This window comes from Dromiciops gliroides, chromosome 2 (assembly GCF_019393635.1).
Source record: "Dromiciops gliroides isolate mDroGli1 chromosome 2, mDroGli1.pri, whole genome shotgun sequence".
NCBI lineage: Eukaryota > Metazoa > Chordata > Mammalia > Microbiotheria > Microbiotheriidae > Dromiciops > Dromiciops gliroides.
The window spans coordinates 246,252,549-246,269,764 of NC_057862.1; the positions used below are offsets into that span (position 1 = coordinate 246,252,549).

At 36.9% G+C, this 17,216-nt stretch overlaps 1 protein-coding gene and 1 pseudogene across 1 annotated transcript in view; both read right to left on the bottom strand.

Moving 5' to 3' along the window:
* Positions 1-6,457: 6,457 nt before the first annotated feature.
* LOC122738647 lies at positions 6,458-10,073 on the bottom strand (annotated as a pseudogene).
* Positions 10,074-15,336: 5,263 nt separating this feature from the next.
* Positions 15,337-17,216, bottom strand: part of SLC35F4 (solute carrier family 35 member F4) — a 293,627-nt gene continuing 291,747 nt past the window's right edge. The window contains exon 8 of the mRNA XM_043985476.1: positions 15,337-15,714. Within this exon, the coding sequence (XP_043841411.1) occupies positions 15,473-15,714 (242 nt within the window). The 3' untranslated portion in view covers positions 15,337-15,472. The remainder of the gene's footprint in view (positions 15,715-17,216) is intronic.

Below are 17,216 nucleotides of genomic sequence, written 5' to 3' on the forward strand. Positions count from 1 at the left end.
TATCCATCTCAGGGAGCCTGCATTTTTGCTACACTCTCCATGAGAGTCCTGATGAAAGAGAGAGAGAACAAGCCTCGCCCCTTCTTCATCCCACAAGCCTCCTGTGGAACCAGGAACATCCCATCCACACACACACACAGTTCCAAGCTAATTGGCTGGTAGCTTTGATCGACAGTACCCATGAGTAAATGTCACTTCCTGATGCCAAGGAACTGACCTTCCAAACCACATGGCTTTCCCTCAGGCACTTTCTCCTTATGGCGGAGCTTTCCTACAGTAACTCTGCAGCAGGTGGCATCACTCCAATTGTTACAACAGGGTATTTCTTCTCAATTACAAACCCTGCCAGATGCATGGAAAAAACTTCCTCAGAAGCCTCCCTTTTCTCTCTTAAATAATTTTTCCTTTCTTTATCCCTCCCTCTGCTGTTAAATGTTTTAACTTATCTATCCTAAGTTGCAGCAGAATCCTGTTGATTGGCTAAATACCCTAAGTGGGCATGAAATGTCATAAAAAACGAAATCTATAGCCTTGGAAATTGAAGCTGCTATCAGCAGTTTCTTTAGCATGCTAATGCATTTCTTTGCTTTTAGTTTGACCTCCTATATTTGTCCCATAGTCATTGAACCCTTACTGATGGGTTTGCCTCTCTCAAGAGGTTCATTCCTCTTAGTAGAGAAAAATTTCCTGACATAAGCAAGACTGCTTAGGAGATGATATTCTTCCTCTTGATTCCCTTCATTAACTGTATTCTTCTTTACTTCATCTCTGCCTCTGTACCTCTAGTCTGGACTCTTCCCCCTTTCCCCATTGAAGTTACTAGAACATGTACGTGAAGGAAAGGTTAAGGAGGGACCAGGTGGACATAGCTCTGCTGCTTCAGGATCTTTCAATACTGTCTCAGTACAGTAATGAGAGGAAGTTCCAAGGATTATGCCATTAACCTTTATAGTCAGGGTCTCTATTCTTGCCCCCTTTAGGGGATACTAGTATAAGCCCCAATTATGGAATATCAACCATCAGTTGTTAATCATACAAACTTCCTTTTACCTCTGAAGGAATAACTTATTTCCTGCAGTATCTGTTTCCTATAAGTGTTATTTCTTTAGTAAATCAATTGAAAATTTAGATATGTTCTAGTGGAAAGTATTTAAACTGTATTAAATGCGGCAAATTTTCACTTGGCAAAGTTGATGAATGACATGTTTCATGAACTAAATATCCCAATGAATAAGCAGTTGTATCTGTCTTACTGACCATGTTCTTTCTAAACTCAGGCAAAGCATATTCAATATATTCAACCGAAGAGTTAAATTATTTAATAAAGATGATAAAGGATATGTTCATAAACATATTTAATAGCATTTATATAGTACTTTAAGATTTGCAACACATTTTACATGTATTATCTCATTTGATTCTTATAACAATCCTATGAAGGAAGTGCTATTATTATCCTTTTCTGTGAAATGAGGATAATAGCATCTACTTCATAGGGTTGTTGTGAGGATCAAATGAGATAGCATGTATGAGACCTTTTGAAAACTTTAGAGTACCATATAATGCTATTATCAGCATTACATATATATGTGTTTGCATGTATAAACACATACACATATACATACACATATACATATATGACCTTATACTTACTAGCCATGTGACATTGGGCAAGTCACTCGACCCTATTTGCCTCAGTTTCCTCATATGTAAAATGATCTGGAGAGGAAATGGCAAACCACTCTGGTATCCACAAGGGGTATCTTAAGCTATGCCAGCTCCTTTGTTGAAGTGGTGATTGATTGATCGCTTTGCATAGGACCCTTATTTCCAATTTTGTGATCCCCATGGTCAACCCATATTAATTTAATAACCAACACATGTAATTATCTCTAGGCCAATGAGGAAAGTCAGGCTCTTTTCCTTCTTTCTTCTAACAAGATCAATACAAGCATAAATCAGGTCTTATTTTTGTCCAACAAGACATAGGTCTTTGATGTTGCTAAATAATGGGAAACAAACCCTAGGACATGAGCACTAGCTATGGCAGAGGAACAATATATGTTTTGTCATCCATCATTCCAAACAGGAATTTATTGACCACTTACTGACTGGGCATAAGTATCAATGTCTGCTCTTGGTCTAAATATATGACTCAGCTCTCCTGAGACAATCTTTACTTTATTAAGTCCACCACAACAATTCCCATATATAACTCCTAGGCTTAAAAATTTCAAAGAATTACAATGTGTTTATATAAAAAACTCAAAACTGGACCTACTATATTTTTTCTTTGCTAATTCTAAAGGCATAATGGGATGTTGCAGTGCCCCAGGATGATCTTAATGAACATGAATTTTTATTGTACTTTGATTAGAGGGAGAAAATGTAGGTAATGAGGATGAGCATGTTGTCACCTTATGATATATTTTGGAAATGGCTTTTTCAAATAAATCTCTGAGAAGCAGCTTGTTTTTCATTTATTCCTAGACCAAGATATAGACATAGATATATAGATATAGTTATCTTGACATTTGTGAAGTATTATGTGACCTCTGCAAAAATCTGAAGAAGCCTTTACCAAGTTTTTCTCTATCCACTAAAATTTTCATTACCTTTAGCAGAATCTTTAAACTCTCCAGGATCCAAAACAATCTCTATTATGTTTAGATGAGTATGATCACACAGATTCTTTTGTTGGTTTTGAGCTACCTTCAGATCTCTTTATCATGACATTTGTTTATTGGGTGTGAAAGAATACCCTTCATCTTTTGAAAAATCCTCATTTCCATTTCCTTTCTCTACCAACCTCTGCATTTTCCCTCCCAACTCTAAATTTTGTTACTATGCTTTAGCTGTCATTTCACCTTGGAACTTCAGGTGATGCTCGAGGCCTCATCACCCTGTAATATTCATAGTGACCCCCTTCTCCTCTTGGTAGATTCTTCCCAAGGATTCCATTTTGAGGAGGGACTCAGGCCCGTCAACGTTAATTTCCCTCCCAAATTTACATAATAATAACGATAACTAACATTTATAAAGCACTTAGCTCCACATGCCTTTACATGGTTATAAACCTCTCTCTCCTTTTCAACTCCCTTTTTGTATTGCCAGCTCTTAGCAATACTAAGGATCTAATAAATTCTTGTTGCCTTGCTTTGCTTCTTTAGCCTATTTTCCATAGTCTAACCTTGTGCTTTTGACATCCTAAGTATTCAATTAGTATTTCTAAATGAGTAAATGAATGGGGTTTTTTTGCTACTGCTTTTCTTCCCGAATCCCTACTACCACTTAACCTTTCACACTTACCAGCTGTTTCCTATTTTTCTCTACATTTATCCCTGTAAGGTGTCTTCAGGTTCTAAATAAAATTCTATGACTTTAATCTCAAATGTTGATTCACCACCATGACAGAACCCTAATTTGCTGACCAATGGCAAGGTAGTAATGGCAGCTAGGTGGTACAATGAATAGAAAACTGAAGTTGGAATCAGAGAGACTCATCTTCCTAAATTCAAATTTGGCCTCAGACTTACTAGCCATGTGACCCTGGGCAAGCCATTCAACCCTGTTTGCCTCAGTTTCCTCATACATAAAATGATCTGGAGAAGGAAATGACAAACCACTCCAGTATCTTTGCCAAGAAAATCCCAACTGAAACCCGACTTAACAACAACAAAGTTCCAATATAAATATATTCATATAATGTTAGTTGTGAGAGATTTCTGAATAGTGCAAACACTATACAAATAATACATATCCTCTACAATTACTCTGACAAGTACTCATCCAATTTTCACTTGATTGCTTCTATTAATCAAAACCCTACTTACTCCTGAGGAAGTCCATTCCACTTTGAAGTATTCTAATTCTTAGGGGAAATTTTCCAGTTATTGAGACAAAATATATCTCCCTGTATCTTCTACTCATTCTTCCTAGTTCTACCCTCCAGTGCCAAGCAAATCAAATTTAATTATTTTTTCATATAATTTTTTTCCCCTGAGGTTAAGCTAGCCAATCACATTATCAGAAACTCAGTTCTTTTCAGTCCATCTTGATTTTTCAAAGCAGTAGCAGGTTGTGAGAAAATGGGTAGTTGTCTCCTCTCAATGTGGATATAACCGTCAGTCATACTCCTCCTGACCTGTTTATAGGACAAAGGTCTCAGATCCCCTCCTCCCCCTCAGGTTAACAAAATCACATGGTTCAAGGAGCCCTGGTGTCAATAAGGTCCACTCCAGAATTGTGTCCATATAAGGAAGCATAAGGTCCACTCCTGAGTTATGCCCATACAAAGAAGAGGGGTGGGAATATTGCTTTCCGATTAACTAGTTTTTGTGCGTAGATTGTAACCCTTGAGTAATCTGACAAGTGCTGAAAAAGGGGAGAGTCCATTCGTGTCAGGGACTAGGGTATAAAACAGGGCCTGCGAGTCCCCTTTCTGGGCACCCACTAGCTGCACACTAGGGTGCCTCCTTCTCATGAGAAGAAAATAAAAAGCCTTTGTCAAATCCCTGTTGAATTCCTGAGAATTATTGAAAAGAGGATGTTTTTTCCCTCACACAGCCTCTCCAGTCAATGGCTGGGCTGAGGCATATCTCCTGCCATTTCTCTCTGTATGCCAAGCTTTACTGGAAAAACTTAGAAGTAGTAGCTATTAAAACTAAGTGGTTACTAGAATGCCAGATAAAATCTAGTAAAATAAATGCTGATGTATAATGAATACTGTCATTAAGAGGGCATGTAGATCACAAACAAATGTCCTGATTTGTATTGAAACATCTGAGTTATTTTATATATCTGATCTAATGCATTTGTAAAATGAGGAAAATCACTCCATCAGGCTCATGTGAGAAATCAAATTGTCCTAAATGAAAAAGCTTCTATGATTTCCTTCAGCACATAAAACCATTCCATGGGAGAGCTGGACAAAAAAAATTCTGAGTCTGCACACGCAGGGCACCAGAAATTATCTCTAATATTTCATTGCCACCATGTAGGGCAAACCAAATGGAGCTCCTAATTCATGTGATGAAAGCACAACTAAGCTTAGTTTAAAAGAAAGCAAAGTCAGATGAGCCTCAAATATATATGTACATGGGGCTTTCAGAGATTAAACCCTTGGAACTAATTAAAATCAGCCCCTCAAAAAAGAATCCTGGCATCAAACAAAGATAACTACCACTGCATATAAGGGAATGAGGCATTCTACCCACTGCCTTTTCCTCTATTTTGGATCTTCTCCTGATTCAGTCCTTGAGAGCCTGGAGTGAATGCGATAGGGGCTTGGGCTTATTTATGTCACATTCTTCAGCTTATTAAAAACCTGCTGTCTCAGTGGCAATTTACTTAGAAGCTTGGGTTTTGCCTCATGTTCCATCCCAGATGTTCATATAGGCTATCTTTACCTTACCTGTGGTAGAGTCGTCCAATCTCATATTGGTTTGATCAGCCACAGTCAGACACACTGTACAGTGACCCCAACACAGTGATCTCATTTTGGTCCTCTTTGAATACAAAGGACAACAACCAAGATATTCTCAAAAGGAAGAGATAAGAAAGATTAGAAAGATACTCAATATACACTATTTTTTTTTTTGGTGAGGCAATTGTGGTTAAGTGACTTGCCCAGGGCCACACAGCTAGTAATCTTTAAGTGTCTGAGGCCAAATTTGAATTTAGGTCCTCCTGAATCCAGGGCTGGTGCTCTATTCACTGTTCTACTTAGCTGCCCCAACAATATAATACAATAATACTATTAATCAGATATGGAACAAGTATTTATTTCCTTCACACAAAAGTAATGCTAATACACATAAAAGACTCATGGTATGCAACTGAGGGCTCATGGTGGGTAAAACAGGACTCAGTAACAACTTAAAACTCATACTATGTTCTCTGAAAAGGTTAAGCCTTATGATAACACAAAGAAGTTTTCAGGATTATTGATTAGGTATTTTGCATCTGACCTAGACTCTGCACTGTCTTAATTCTGGATTTATGTTTTCAAGTAATACAGGCCAGGCTTTGGACAATTTTCTTTTCTTTTCTTTTCTTTTCTTTTCTTTTCTTTTCTTTTCTTTTCTTTTCTTTTCTTTTCTTTTCTTTTCTTCTCTTCTCTTTTCTTTTCCGTTCTTTTCTGTTGTTATTCCAAATATCTTAATGAGTTCTTTTCAAAGCATTTAAAACATCTGTTTATGAGAATAGACTCCCATTGGAGAGAGAGAATATAGAATGCAGGTAGTCATGAAACTGAGGAATTTTTTTTTATTTTGGGCAGGATTTGAGAGTCCACTGTTTTGTTTTGTTTTGTTTTCTTTTATTTATTTTTTTGCTGGGCAATTGGAGTTAAGTGACTTGCCCAGGGTCACACAGCTAGTAAGTGTTAAGTGTCTGAGGCCGGATTTGAACTCAGGTCCTCCTAAATCCAGGGCCAGTGCTCTGTCCACTGTGCCACCTAGCTACCTGAGTCCACTGTTTTCTGATCAACCCTGTGTTGCTCTATAATCTCATATTTCTCTTTTTCTTTGTCAAAAATCTCTCCTTCTTGGTGTCTAGGTTTATAGAGCCTTTTCTTCTTAAAGTAAGCATCAGTAAAATTATTTAGAATTTTTACTCCCAAAAGGTTAACCCTGATAGAGGTGGCAATGGCAAATTTCTTATGAATCCTTTGTAGAGAAACATGGTTGATAGTAAGAGGTCTAGTCACCAGTAGCAAATCACTAGCCAGCTACTTCAGAAAAAACACTCGCTTTCCCCTGTGGTGGCCAATGAGTATGAGAGAACCATGCCGCAGGTGATGCTGGATTCAAGTCTCCTCTCTTGCTGGTTGAAGGGCTTTTTTTTTTTTTTACCATGACTTAGCAGCTTTCTAGGCGTGTCCTCAGTAGGGTAATCCTAGGCATTTTGTGAATCTTTACTACTTGGGTTCCTCTGTTCTTATCACTACAGACTGGCTTTGAGATGGTAGCAGGAACCTTCTCTTTCTTTCTCCTTTCAATCCAGATTTTTGGTGAAGCATACTTCCACTTGTATGGCATGCTGAGAATACATGGCAGACCTCAAGTATCTACCAATCCCTCGGGCCAGGACTGGGTTCTGGCTGTAATGCTTTAGAGGCTTTTCACCACCTTTTTGACGACATCTTCCTTTTTGACCTTCTTTTCCTTTGGTCCTTTTGGGGCAGTTGGATTTTTTTTGTTTTGTTTTGTTGTTTGGTCTGCCATCTCAAGAGAAGGAAAAGAGTGGACCAGTTTTCTTGTTGGTGATCATCACCTTCAGAATCACTGTAATAAATCCCAATAACTTCTTGTCATCAGTTGGTTATAATCAAAAAGCACACAAAAACTTTGACTTCTCAAACTCTCAAGGTCACCTCTAAGTTCAAACATTTCCTTCTCAGGATAGATCTTTCATCTAAGATCAGGAAAGAACAAGCATAAAATAGGTAGTCCAAAGCCCAAGCTCAGACTTGCCTACTTAAACATGTCTTCATTCCCTGAAAGGTGCATTTCAGACAGGATCAGGGCTAGGGCAAACTGCCCTAGTTTGAAACATCTTGACATGATGCACAGCCAGAAGGAATGAGGGAGACTCAAGAGCAGGGAACACTCTCTTTGGAATATCTACTAAGTCCTTAGCTCTTCCTGTTAAATTGCCAATAAGATTCATCATTTCAAACAGCAAAGTCTTTCACCTCTGAGTCAAACATGGCCAGAAGAAGGCCACAAAGCTCCCACATAGTTAGAATCAGAAAGGACAACTCTATGCATGCTCCCAGAGCAGCTAGGTGGTTAAATGGATAGAGTACTAGTCTGGGAGTCAGGAGGACCTGAGTTTAAATGCAGCCTAAGATACTTACTATTTGTATGATCTTGGGCAACTCACCTACCCCTTTTTGCCTCAGTTCCTCCTCTATAAAATAAGCTCTAAATGGGAATGCCAAACCAATCCAATACCTTTGCCAAGAAAACCCTAAATAGGGTCACAGAGAATCAAACATGACTGAAACAACTCAACAACAGCAACAACAATGCATGCTCCATGCAACAGTCTTCATTACATACAGTTCTTTGATTGATTGTTTTGTCCTTCTCCAGATGATTTGTCCTTTGTTAGATCTTGACAGAAAGAGTTTAAACAAAATTAACAGACTTTCAATGCCTGAATGAGCAAAATTGATTTGTCTATAATCTATTTGTTAAGAAACCCAAATATGGTTGGAGTGACTTTTGAGCCCAAATCACTAATCTTGTCATGCAATTAGTTCCACTGACTAAGAATGTCATGGCGAAACATGTTTGGAGAAACTGGTCAAAGGGACATGACACATTCTACTTTGCTTCTTCTTTACTTCTTAAAATAAATGTTTTATTAAGGCTCTTTTTCGTATTATTATAACTTTCCAATGACTTTCCCTCATTTACTGCCTCCTAACCCACCCCAGCAGTACACCATCTTATAAAAATAAGAATAAAGTTAATTAAAAATTTAAAAAATGAAAACAAATAAAATCATTGATCATGCCTGACCCTATGTGCTTAATTTTGAATGTATAGCTCACCACCTATTAACAGAGGGAAGTGAGGTTTGCTTCATCATTAGTCCACTAAAGTTATAATTAGTCAGTGCATTGAACAGTTCTCATGATTTATCATATTCCTTTCCTTTAAGTTATTGTAATCATTATATATTAGTTCATCATTCTGTTCCCAAATTTTCCTGAATTCTTTATATTCAGTCTTCCTTTTCTTCTGAAAACAATATTTTCATTCTTGCTGTTGTTTGTGTTTGGTTTTTTGGTGAGGCAATTGGGGTTAAGTGACTTGCTCAGGGTCACACAGCTAGTAAGTGTCAAGTGTCTGAGGCCAAATTTGAACTCAGGTCCTCCTGAATCCAGGGCTGATGCTCTATCCATTGCACCACCTAGCTGCCCCTAATCTTTGCATTCTTATACCACAATTAGTTCAGCCACTCTCCTATTAATGGGCTCCCATTTTCTTTCTAGTTCTTTGCCATCATAAAAGTGCTGCTTATAAAGTATTTTTCATAGATGTGATGTTTCCTGTTGACAGTCCTCCTTAGGATATATACTTAATGCTACAGATGGATCAAAGGGTTGATATTTTTACTTATTTATTTTTATAGGTTTTATTGATGGTTTATATAAATATAATCACAGTCACTTCTGGAAGGGAAAAAACACCGCAAACAAACCAACCACCAAGCATTCCTCCTTTCCATCCATATTAAGTCCTCCCTTGAAACAAAGAAAAACAAGCTAAAACATCTGATACAGTGACCACATTGGAAAATAAATAAAAGATTCTTCCCTCATAGTCCCTGTCTACTCTGAAGAGAGAAGTAAGTTTCATTATCTATTCTAAGAACATCTTTTGATTTTTCATTTGCTTAGATTTGACTTCCTTTCAGTAATTTTTAATTTTGTTTTTAGAGGCAGCAAATAGTAGGTGCCATACAAATACTGGCTATTATAATTTGCTCTGTTTCTGTCATTGTGCATATTTGTTCTTTTAGTTCTAGTTATTTAGTTCTGCATCTATTCATACACATATTCCCAAGTTTCTCTAAATTTCTCATATTCATCATTCTTACTGCACAATAATCTTTCATTAGATTCATATATCATAGCTTTTTTCAAGTTGTCTAATAATGAGTAGCTGCTTTGTTTACATTTCTTTTCTACTGGATTTATATAGTTTTGAAAGAGAAATGTTACTACTTATCCCATAATTACTATGTTACTACCAATGTCTTTTTTATAATTAATCTACTTTTGTTTTTTAAGAACTTAGCTATAGCCAGACATGGTGGCACATAATTATTTTCACTGCTTTTGGAGAGACTGAGACTGGTAGATCACTAGAACTTGGGAGCTCTGAGCTGCAGTATGGGTAAAGCAATCATAAGTCTTCAATAAGTCTGGCACCAATACAGTGAACCCCTGGGATTAGGGGCCATACGGGTGCGTAAAGAGGGACAAACCAGCCCAGTTCAGAACAAATGAAACAAGTCCAACCTTCCATGTAGATCAGCAATGGTATCAAGCCCATGAGAGGATGATATACTTCTAGAATGGATTAGAGAGAAGACTCAGTCTCAAAAAACAAAACAAAAATTGAGCTACTATGCCATTTGGTATTTTGAATAATATATTAACAATATTATTTTTTATCATCTATGATTCTTTTAAGCATAATGTGATTTCCCTATTGGTCTCTATTGACTGTATTCTTTTTTGTTTATTTGTTTGTTTTTTTGTGGAGCAGTGAGGGTTAAGTGACTTGCCCAGGGTCACACAGCTAGTAAGTGTCAAGTCTTTGAGGCTGGATTTGAACTCAGGTCCTCCTGAATCCAGGGCCAGTGCTTTATCCACTGCGCCACCTAGCTGCCCCAACTGTATTCCTTTTTATTGTTGCCTTATGTAAAATTATGATTGCAAATCCATCTTCATAAGAGTTTTCTGTGACATAAAAAAATTCATGTCATTCACTAATTTTCACTCTCTGTGTGTCTGTCTCAAATATGTTTCTTGTTGCAGGAAGTATTTTTTCATTTTTCATTTAATTTCATTTTAATTTTTAAATCCATTCCTCCATTGTCTTTATTTTTACTGTGGAATTTAATCCATTCATATTCAAAGTTATAATTAAGTTTTTGTTTCCTTCTTTTACATACTACATAAGTATCTGTATAATATATGCACAGAGATGTATGTATATACACACATAACCTCTTCATATACATACACACATATAGTATACGTGTGTATATACATATATATACACACACATGCATTCATACAAATCCTCTTTTCAATCAGTATTTAGTCTCTGAAGTTTGTTTTATTTACACTAATCTAATCTGGTTCCCATCTTCCTCCTCAGTTCCCTCCAATTATTCACTCCAATCCTAAATTCCTTGAGTTACTTTTTATTAATATTCTTTTATTCTCTCTCTCTGTTTCTGTCCCTCTGCCTGAACCTCTGTTTCTTTGTATTTTTTCTCAGTCTCTATCTGTCTCTGTCTGTCTACCTACTTTTCTTTCCCCTGTGTTTTTCCCTTTCCTTCCCCCCCTTAGATAAAAGCCAGGTGTCTAATGCTCCCTATCTCAGTCTGAACCTCATTCATTCTTGTTTCAGTCACATTCATTTGTAATGTCCCTTTTCAAGGAGGTGTTTTTATTCTGCCCTCTTTATTATTCATTTCCCTTTCTAGAATCCATTATTTCTAAGAATATTATTTCTTGATGGATACAGTGGTGTACAGTGGACACAAGTCATTGTTAATATGCTATAGTATGCTTTATACCCACCATGAGTCTTTTGCTCTTTGGGTCACCTGCAATTGTCATTCTTCAGAGACCATGCTGTTCTGTGAATTTACAGTGATACAGAATCACCAGGAGAATACTGGTGTTAAAAATCATGGGCTTTTGCAATAAAGAGTAGTCTGGAACTATTGAAAGCATTGCATAATTTTGCAAATGTGATTGAACCATATTTTCTATTCAGTTTCAGGTCCTATTAGTTCATTGTCCTTCTGGAAGGCCTGATAGACTTCCTCAATGGGCTTTCCATCCAACTGCATATCTTTAGATTAATTGAGGTAAAATTTTTCTCTTGACATAAGTCTGTGAGTTTAATAGAATGTACTGGTGTGAAATACATGAACAAAAGGACAGTTGAGGTAACTCTCGTTAGGTATAAAAGCTCTGGATTTGGAGACCCATGAGAAGACATTATAAGTCACATTTCAGAACAAATTTTAAAAATAAAATGTCAACTGTATGCCATCAACTATTCTCTCTTGAATTACCCAGCAGAATTGAAAAAGATTGAATGAATGCTTTTATTCCACAGAAATCACAAGAAATGTCCCACTAATTTGGAAACAGATCTTAAAAGCATTATTAGTGATTACTTCTCATGCATTGTCCTTTCAATCATGTTTGACTCTTTGTTACCCTACTTACAGTTCTCTTGGCAAAGATACTGGAGTATTTTGCCATTTCCTTCTCCAGTTCATTTTACAGATGAGGAAATTGAGATAAACAGGGTTAAGTGACTTGCCCAGGGTCACACAGATAGTAGGTCTCTGAGGCCAGATCTGAACTCAATTCTTCCTTACTCCAAGCCCAGCACTCAATCCATTGTGTCACATAGCTGCATTAGATTTTAGTGTTGGGAGTAATTTTCTATTTGCTAGATTGTAAGCTCCTTGTAGACAGGGTCTATGTTTTAAGTACTATGTCTAATGTGAGTTGTTATTGCTACTGATAATGATAATTTTATTAACAGTGACTTTAACAGTGCTCTACACAGCTTTAAATAAATGCTTGTTGAATAGGTACCATAATTGGAGGATTTTCTTAAAATAAACTGCTAATTGCATTTAATTAATCATGGAAACTTTTGAATTAGTGCTTATAAAGGCAGCAGGCTCCATTTCACAAAATGAATCATCATTAGGGGAAAAAGCAACTCAGTTCTTAAAGATGCCAATATGCAATTTTAAATGTCATGTTAGTAATGGCAATCTTCATTCAGTCACTATAATCAGCCCATGAGTACTTTGATTTAGCAGTAATTTAAATGCAAGGGAAAGCAATGCTTATAACACTATGCAAATGCTCTTGTGTGCATTCGAAATGCCTGAACAAAATCTTTTTGGATAATGAATTGATTAATATTTACTAATCATATCTTTGTTTAGTACCTTTCTTATAAGATTTCTCACATTCATTATCTTATTTATCTTTACACTCTCTCTCTAAACAAGGATATTCATATTGGATTTTTAAGGAGATAAAAAAAATCCAGAAGAGCAGTTTCCGCACTGTCATATGGATAATAGGGGCAGGGAGCAAGGGAGGGGGGGAGAAATGTTATTATTCTTCTTTGACTGTTTCATCTACAATGATGGGAACCCTTTTAGTAAATAGGTCCTCACCCCCGCCAGTCGTTGCCAATTGTTTATAAATTTCAACTTGACTTTATTCATTTCTCAGGATATACTGATGATGACCAGGAGACCTGGAAATTCTTTCAGGTTGGAGGAAATGCATCACACTTCTGTAAGAATCTATCAAAAGAAACTGGCAAGCCCCTCCCCCCAACATAACTATGAGATCATCTGCCCCTAGAATGAGGATAGTTCTGATAGAGTTAACATTTCCAAATTTTCCTACTTCCTAATTAATAAGTTAGATGGGGGAAGGGGACAGGAATTATTTCAAGTTAGTTGCTGAAGATTTTTCAGGTCTTAACAGTTGTGACTGGGGGACCAGTGCATCAAATCCAGGAAAGAATTAGGAAGTAATTTTTAAATACTTTAGACAGTGGTCTTTGTTTGGTTTTGATTATGTCTAGTGATTGATTGCTTAAAGGGGTTGGATTTAATAACCTTTGGCTAGTGCTAATTGGACAACTAGGTGATGTAGTAGAGTACTGGGCCTGAAGTGAGGAAGACTAATCTTCCTGACTTCAAATCCAACCTCCAATACTTACTAACTGTGTGACCCTGGGCAAATCACTTAACCCTGTTTGCCTCAGTTTCCTCATCTATAAAATGAGCTGGAGAAGGAAATGCAAATCACTCCAGTATCTTTGCCCAGAAAACCCCAAATAGGGTCACAAGGAGTCAGACATGACTGAAAAATGACTGAAGAAAAATTGTTACTAATTCATTGCTTATATCTGAACAGATCTTAGTTTAGTGGATAGACTAAACTTGGAGTCAGAAAGATTGAGGTGTCTCCAATACCTACTAGCTATGTGACTAAGTAAGTTAGATTGGTCTCAGTGTTGAGAGAGACTATGGGGTAGGGTAACATTTGACTTGGAGTCAGGAAGATCTGTGTTTGAATGCCACTTCTGGGACTTCCTCACTGTGTAACTCTACCCAAATCACTTAAACTCTCTGGGTCTCAGTTTCCTCATCTGTAAAATGAGAGGGTTGGATTCAATGGCCATTAAGTCTCCTTATAGCTTTAAATTTATGATCCTAAAATCCTAATAGGGACTAGGGAAGCACATAAGAGAGTAGATAGACTGCTTTAAAAGTGACTCCTTAGGATACATGCACACACACACACACACACACACACACACATTCACACACACACATAAACAGACCCCTCCCACCAAATAAAAACTCAGGAGTGGCAAACAGGCAGTTTACTGGGAAAGTTTTCACGGATAATCATAGAGAACTCCCATGGAAACCCAGAAAGGTACCAAGATGAAGAAGAAAAATGGCATCAATAAAATAGTTTAAAATGAAAAAAAAAATAGAATTTTTCAGCGATCCATTGGATTGTACTATGATTATCTTCCTATCATTAGCTATTTGTTTATATTAGGTGGATCCCTTTTTTTTAATCCCATAAGTTTCTTGAAGACAAAGATTATTTTCATTTTTGTCTGATCTTCAACTGCCTAGGACAGTTTAATACATGCAGTAGGCACACAATATTTATTTAATTGAATTAAAGGAGAAGATGAAGTGTTCTGAATCATGTCAAAGAATTAAAAGTTCTTAGGATGAAAGCCAAATTCATGTAGGGAATGAGGAAGAAAAGTTCTCTAAGGTAGCAGAAGGGAAATCAAATCCTTCTGAAATCAAGACCCAGCTCAGATGCCATTTTCTTTAAGAAATCTTCCCTAATCAAGCTGTCATATGGAAGAGATGTTAGATTTATTCTGTAGTCTCAGTTCACGGAGCTAGACCCACATATAGAAATTTCAAGAGAACACAACTTTGTTCTAATTTAAGAATGAAATGGGCTTCCTAGTTCCATCTCACTAGAGGTGTCCCCACAGAGACTAAATTACTATTTAACAAGGATTTTGTAGTAGGGATTTCTTCAAAATAGAGTGTGAAGGTCTAGATGACCTTGGAGGCCCCTCTCAAATCTAAGTTCTACAATTCTAGATGATCCAATAACAATTGAGACAAAATCCCTAGATCGTTTCACTTCCATAGTAATCTTGAGTATCCAAATTAGTGCTCTCTCAAACTGCTAGGGACAATAACATTCAAATGAAGACTAGAAGGAATTTACAAAGTCAATCAATTTCACTTCCCAATTTGCCATTTATGGAGCTCCTATTAATGGCAAAGCAGATCAAACTACAGTCATACTCCTTCAATATGTAAATAAGGTGTAAAGTGAAGACTCATACACCCTTAAATAATTTCATGAGTGAAATAAAGGAAGGGGAAGAAAAGGAAGAAAAAGAACAAGGATGAAAATGTTTTAATAAAAAAAATCATGGTTATTTACACTTGTAACTTGATAAGTGTATAAATGTAAACTTTTATTGTTAGTGTCACTTCACTTGTGATTCATTCTGATTTCAAGGTTAATACTGTCATTTTAGCATACAAGTAGTGAGAAAATTATATTCACAGAATATACATCCACGTGCATTCAAAAGTTTGTCACTTTTTAAGCGAGTGGTATAGACACTGTGCCATTGGCTCTGTTCCTGCTTCTTAAATGCACACTGGACTCAGCCATATCATCTACACGCTCTTCACTTTTCTTTTCTTTCAGGCTGTTTATGAATCTCAGAGTGATTTCATCCCACTCTTCAGGCAACAACATCAGCAGGAACCCAATGCAAATGATAATGGTGGCAGCCAGTCGGACAACATTGAATATCACCTCCTGTTTCAGGAGATCCACAGCTGCAGGAGAGAAAAACCAAAGAATACCCTAGTATAGGTTTGTGTTTCTTTCCCAGGACTTCTAGAATCACTAAAAGTAGTTCTCCCTTCTCCCCCTCCCCCACACAGATACAAAGCTCATATTTTCTAATGTTATTCCCCCTATCTGAAATCCCTTCTCCATTCCCATTTTCCTCTCTAAGTCTTATACTTTCTTCTTTTTGTGTTTTCTTTTCTTTCTTTCTTTATTCATTCATTCGTTTGTTTATTCATCCATCCATCCATCTATCTATCTATCTATCTATCTATCTATCTATCTATCTATCTATCTATCTATCTATCTGGTGAAACAATGGGGTTAAGGGACTTGCCCAGGGCCACACAGCTAGTAAGTGTCAAATGTCTGAGGCTGGATTTGAACTCAGGTCCTCCTGACTCCAGGGCCCGTGCTCTATCCACTACACCACCTAGCTGCCCCTAATCTTATACTTTCTTTCATGTTCAGCTCAAATACAACTTCCCTGAAGCCTTCACTCATTATGTGAGTTATTCCTCTGTATTCCCATTGCACTTTATTAGTAACTCTATTAGGTTCTTTCTACTTTCTGCTTATTATGTTTATTTGTACATGTTATTTTCTCTTATAGCCTGTAAGTCCCTTGAAGTTTGGAACCCTATTTTTTCCATCTTTATATCTCCCCCAGTGCCTGACACAATACCTTGTGCATATTAGATTCCCAGTAAAATTGCTTATTGAATGAATGAATGCATGAATAAATGAATATCTATCTATAACTATGCTGGATGACAAGTCTTTCACAGGGACTGTTTTCTTCTAGTGGTAGAGTGAGGATAACCACAGACCTTTATTTATTTTTTTGCACTTGTTTGCCTTGGCAAATTTTGTTTCAATAGGATAGTGTACTGTAAATGCCACCATTTTTGTTCATCATGGAGATTACATGCAGCAAAAACAATACATTTGATATTTAATCTCTTTTCTTAAAATTTTTTTTGCAGGGCAATGAGGGTTAAGTGACTTGCCCAGGGTCACACAGCTAGTAAGTGTCATGTGTCTGAGGCCAGATTTGAACTCAGGTCCTCCTGAATCCAGGGCTGGTGCTTTATCCACTGTGCCACCTAGCTGCCCCCAATTACTTACATTCTTATAAATTTGACTCAGTTCTCTATATATTTGAGAAACAAGGCCTTTATCAGAAACACTAGCCATAAAAATTGTTCCCCAGCTTTCTTCTTTCCTTCTTTTTTTTTTTGTTTTGTTTGTTTGTTTGTTTTGCAGGGCAATGAGGATTAAGTGACTTGCCCAGGGTCACACAGCTAGTAAGTGTCAAGTGTCTGAGGCTGGATTTGAACTCAGGTCCTCCTGAATTGAGGGCCAGTGCTTTATCCATTCTGCCACCCAGCTGCCCAATATTTAATCTCAAAAGCAAGAAAGCAAAAAACAGACTATAGTTATAAAAAAATTAGTGACTCTGTTGTCTATCACCTCCAGAATAATTTAA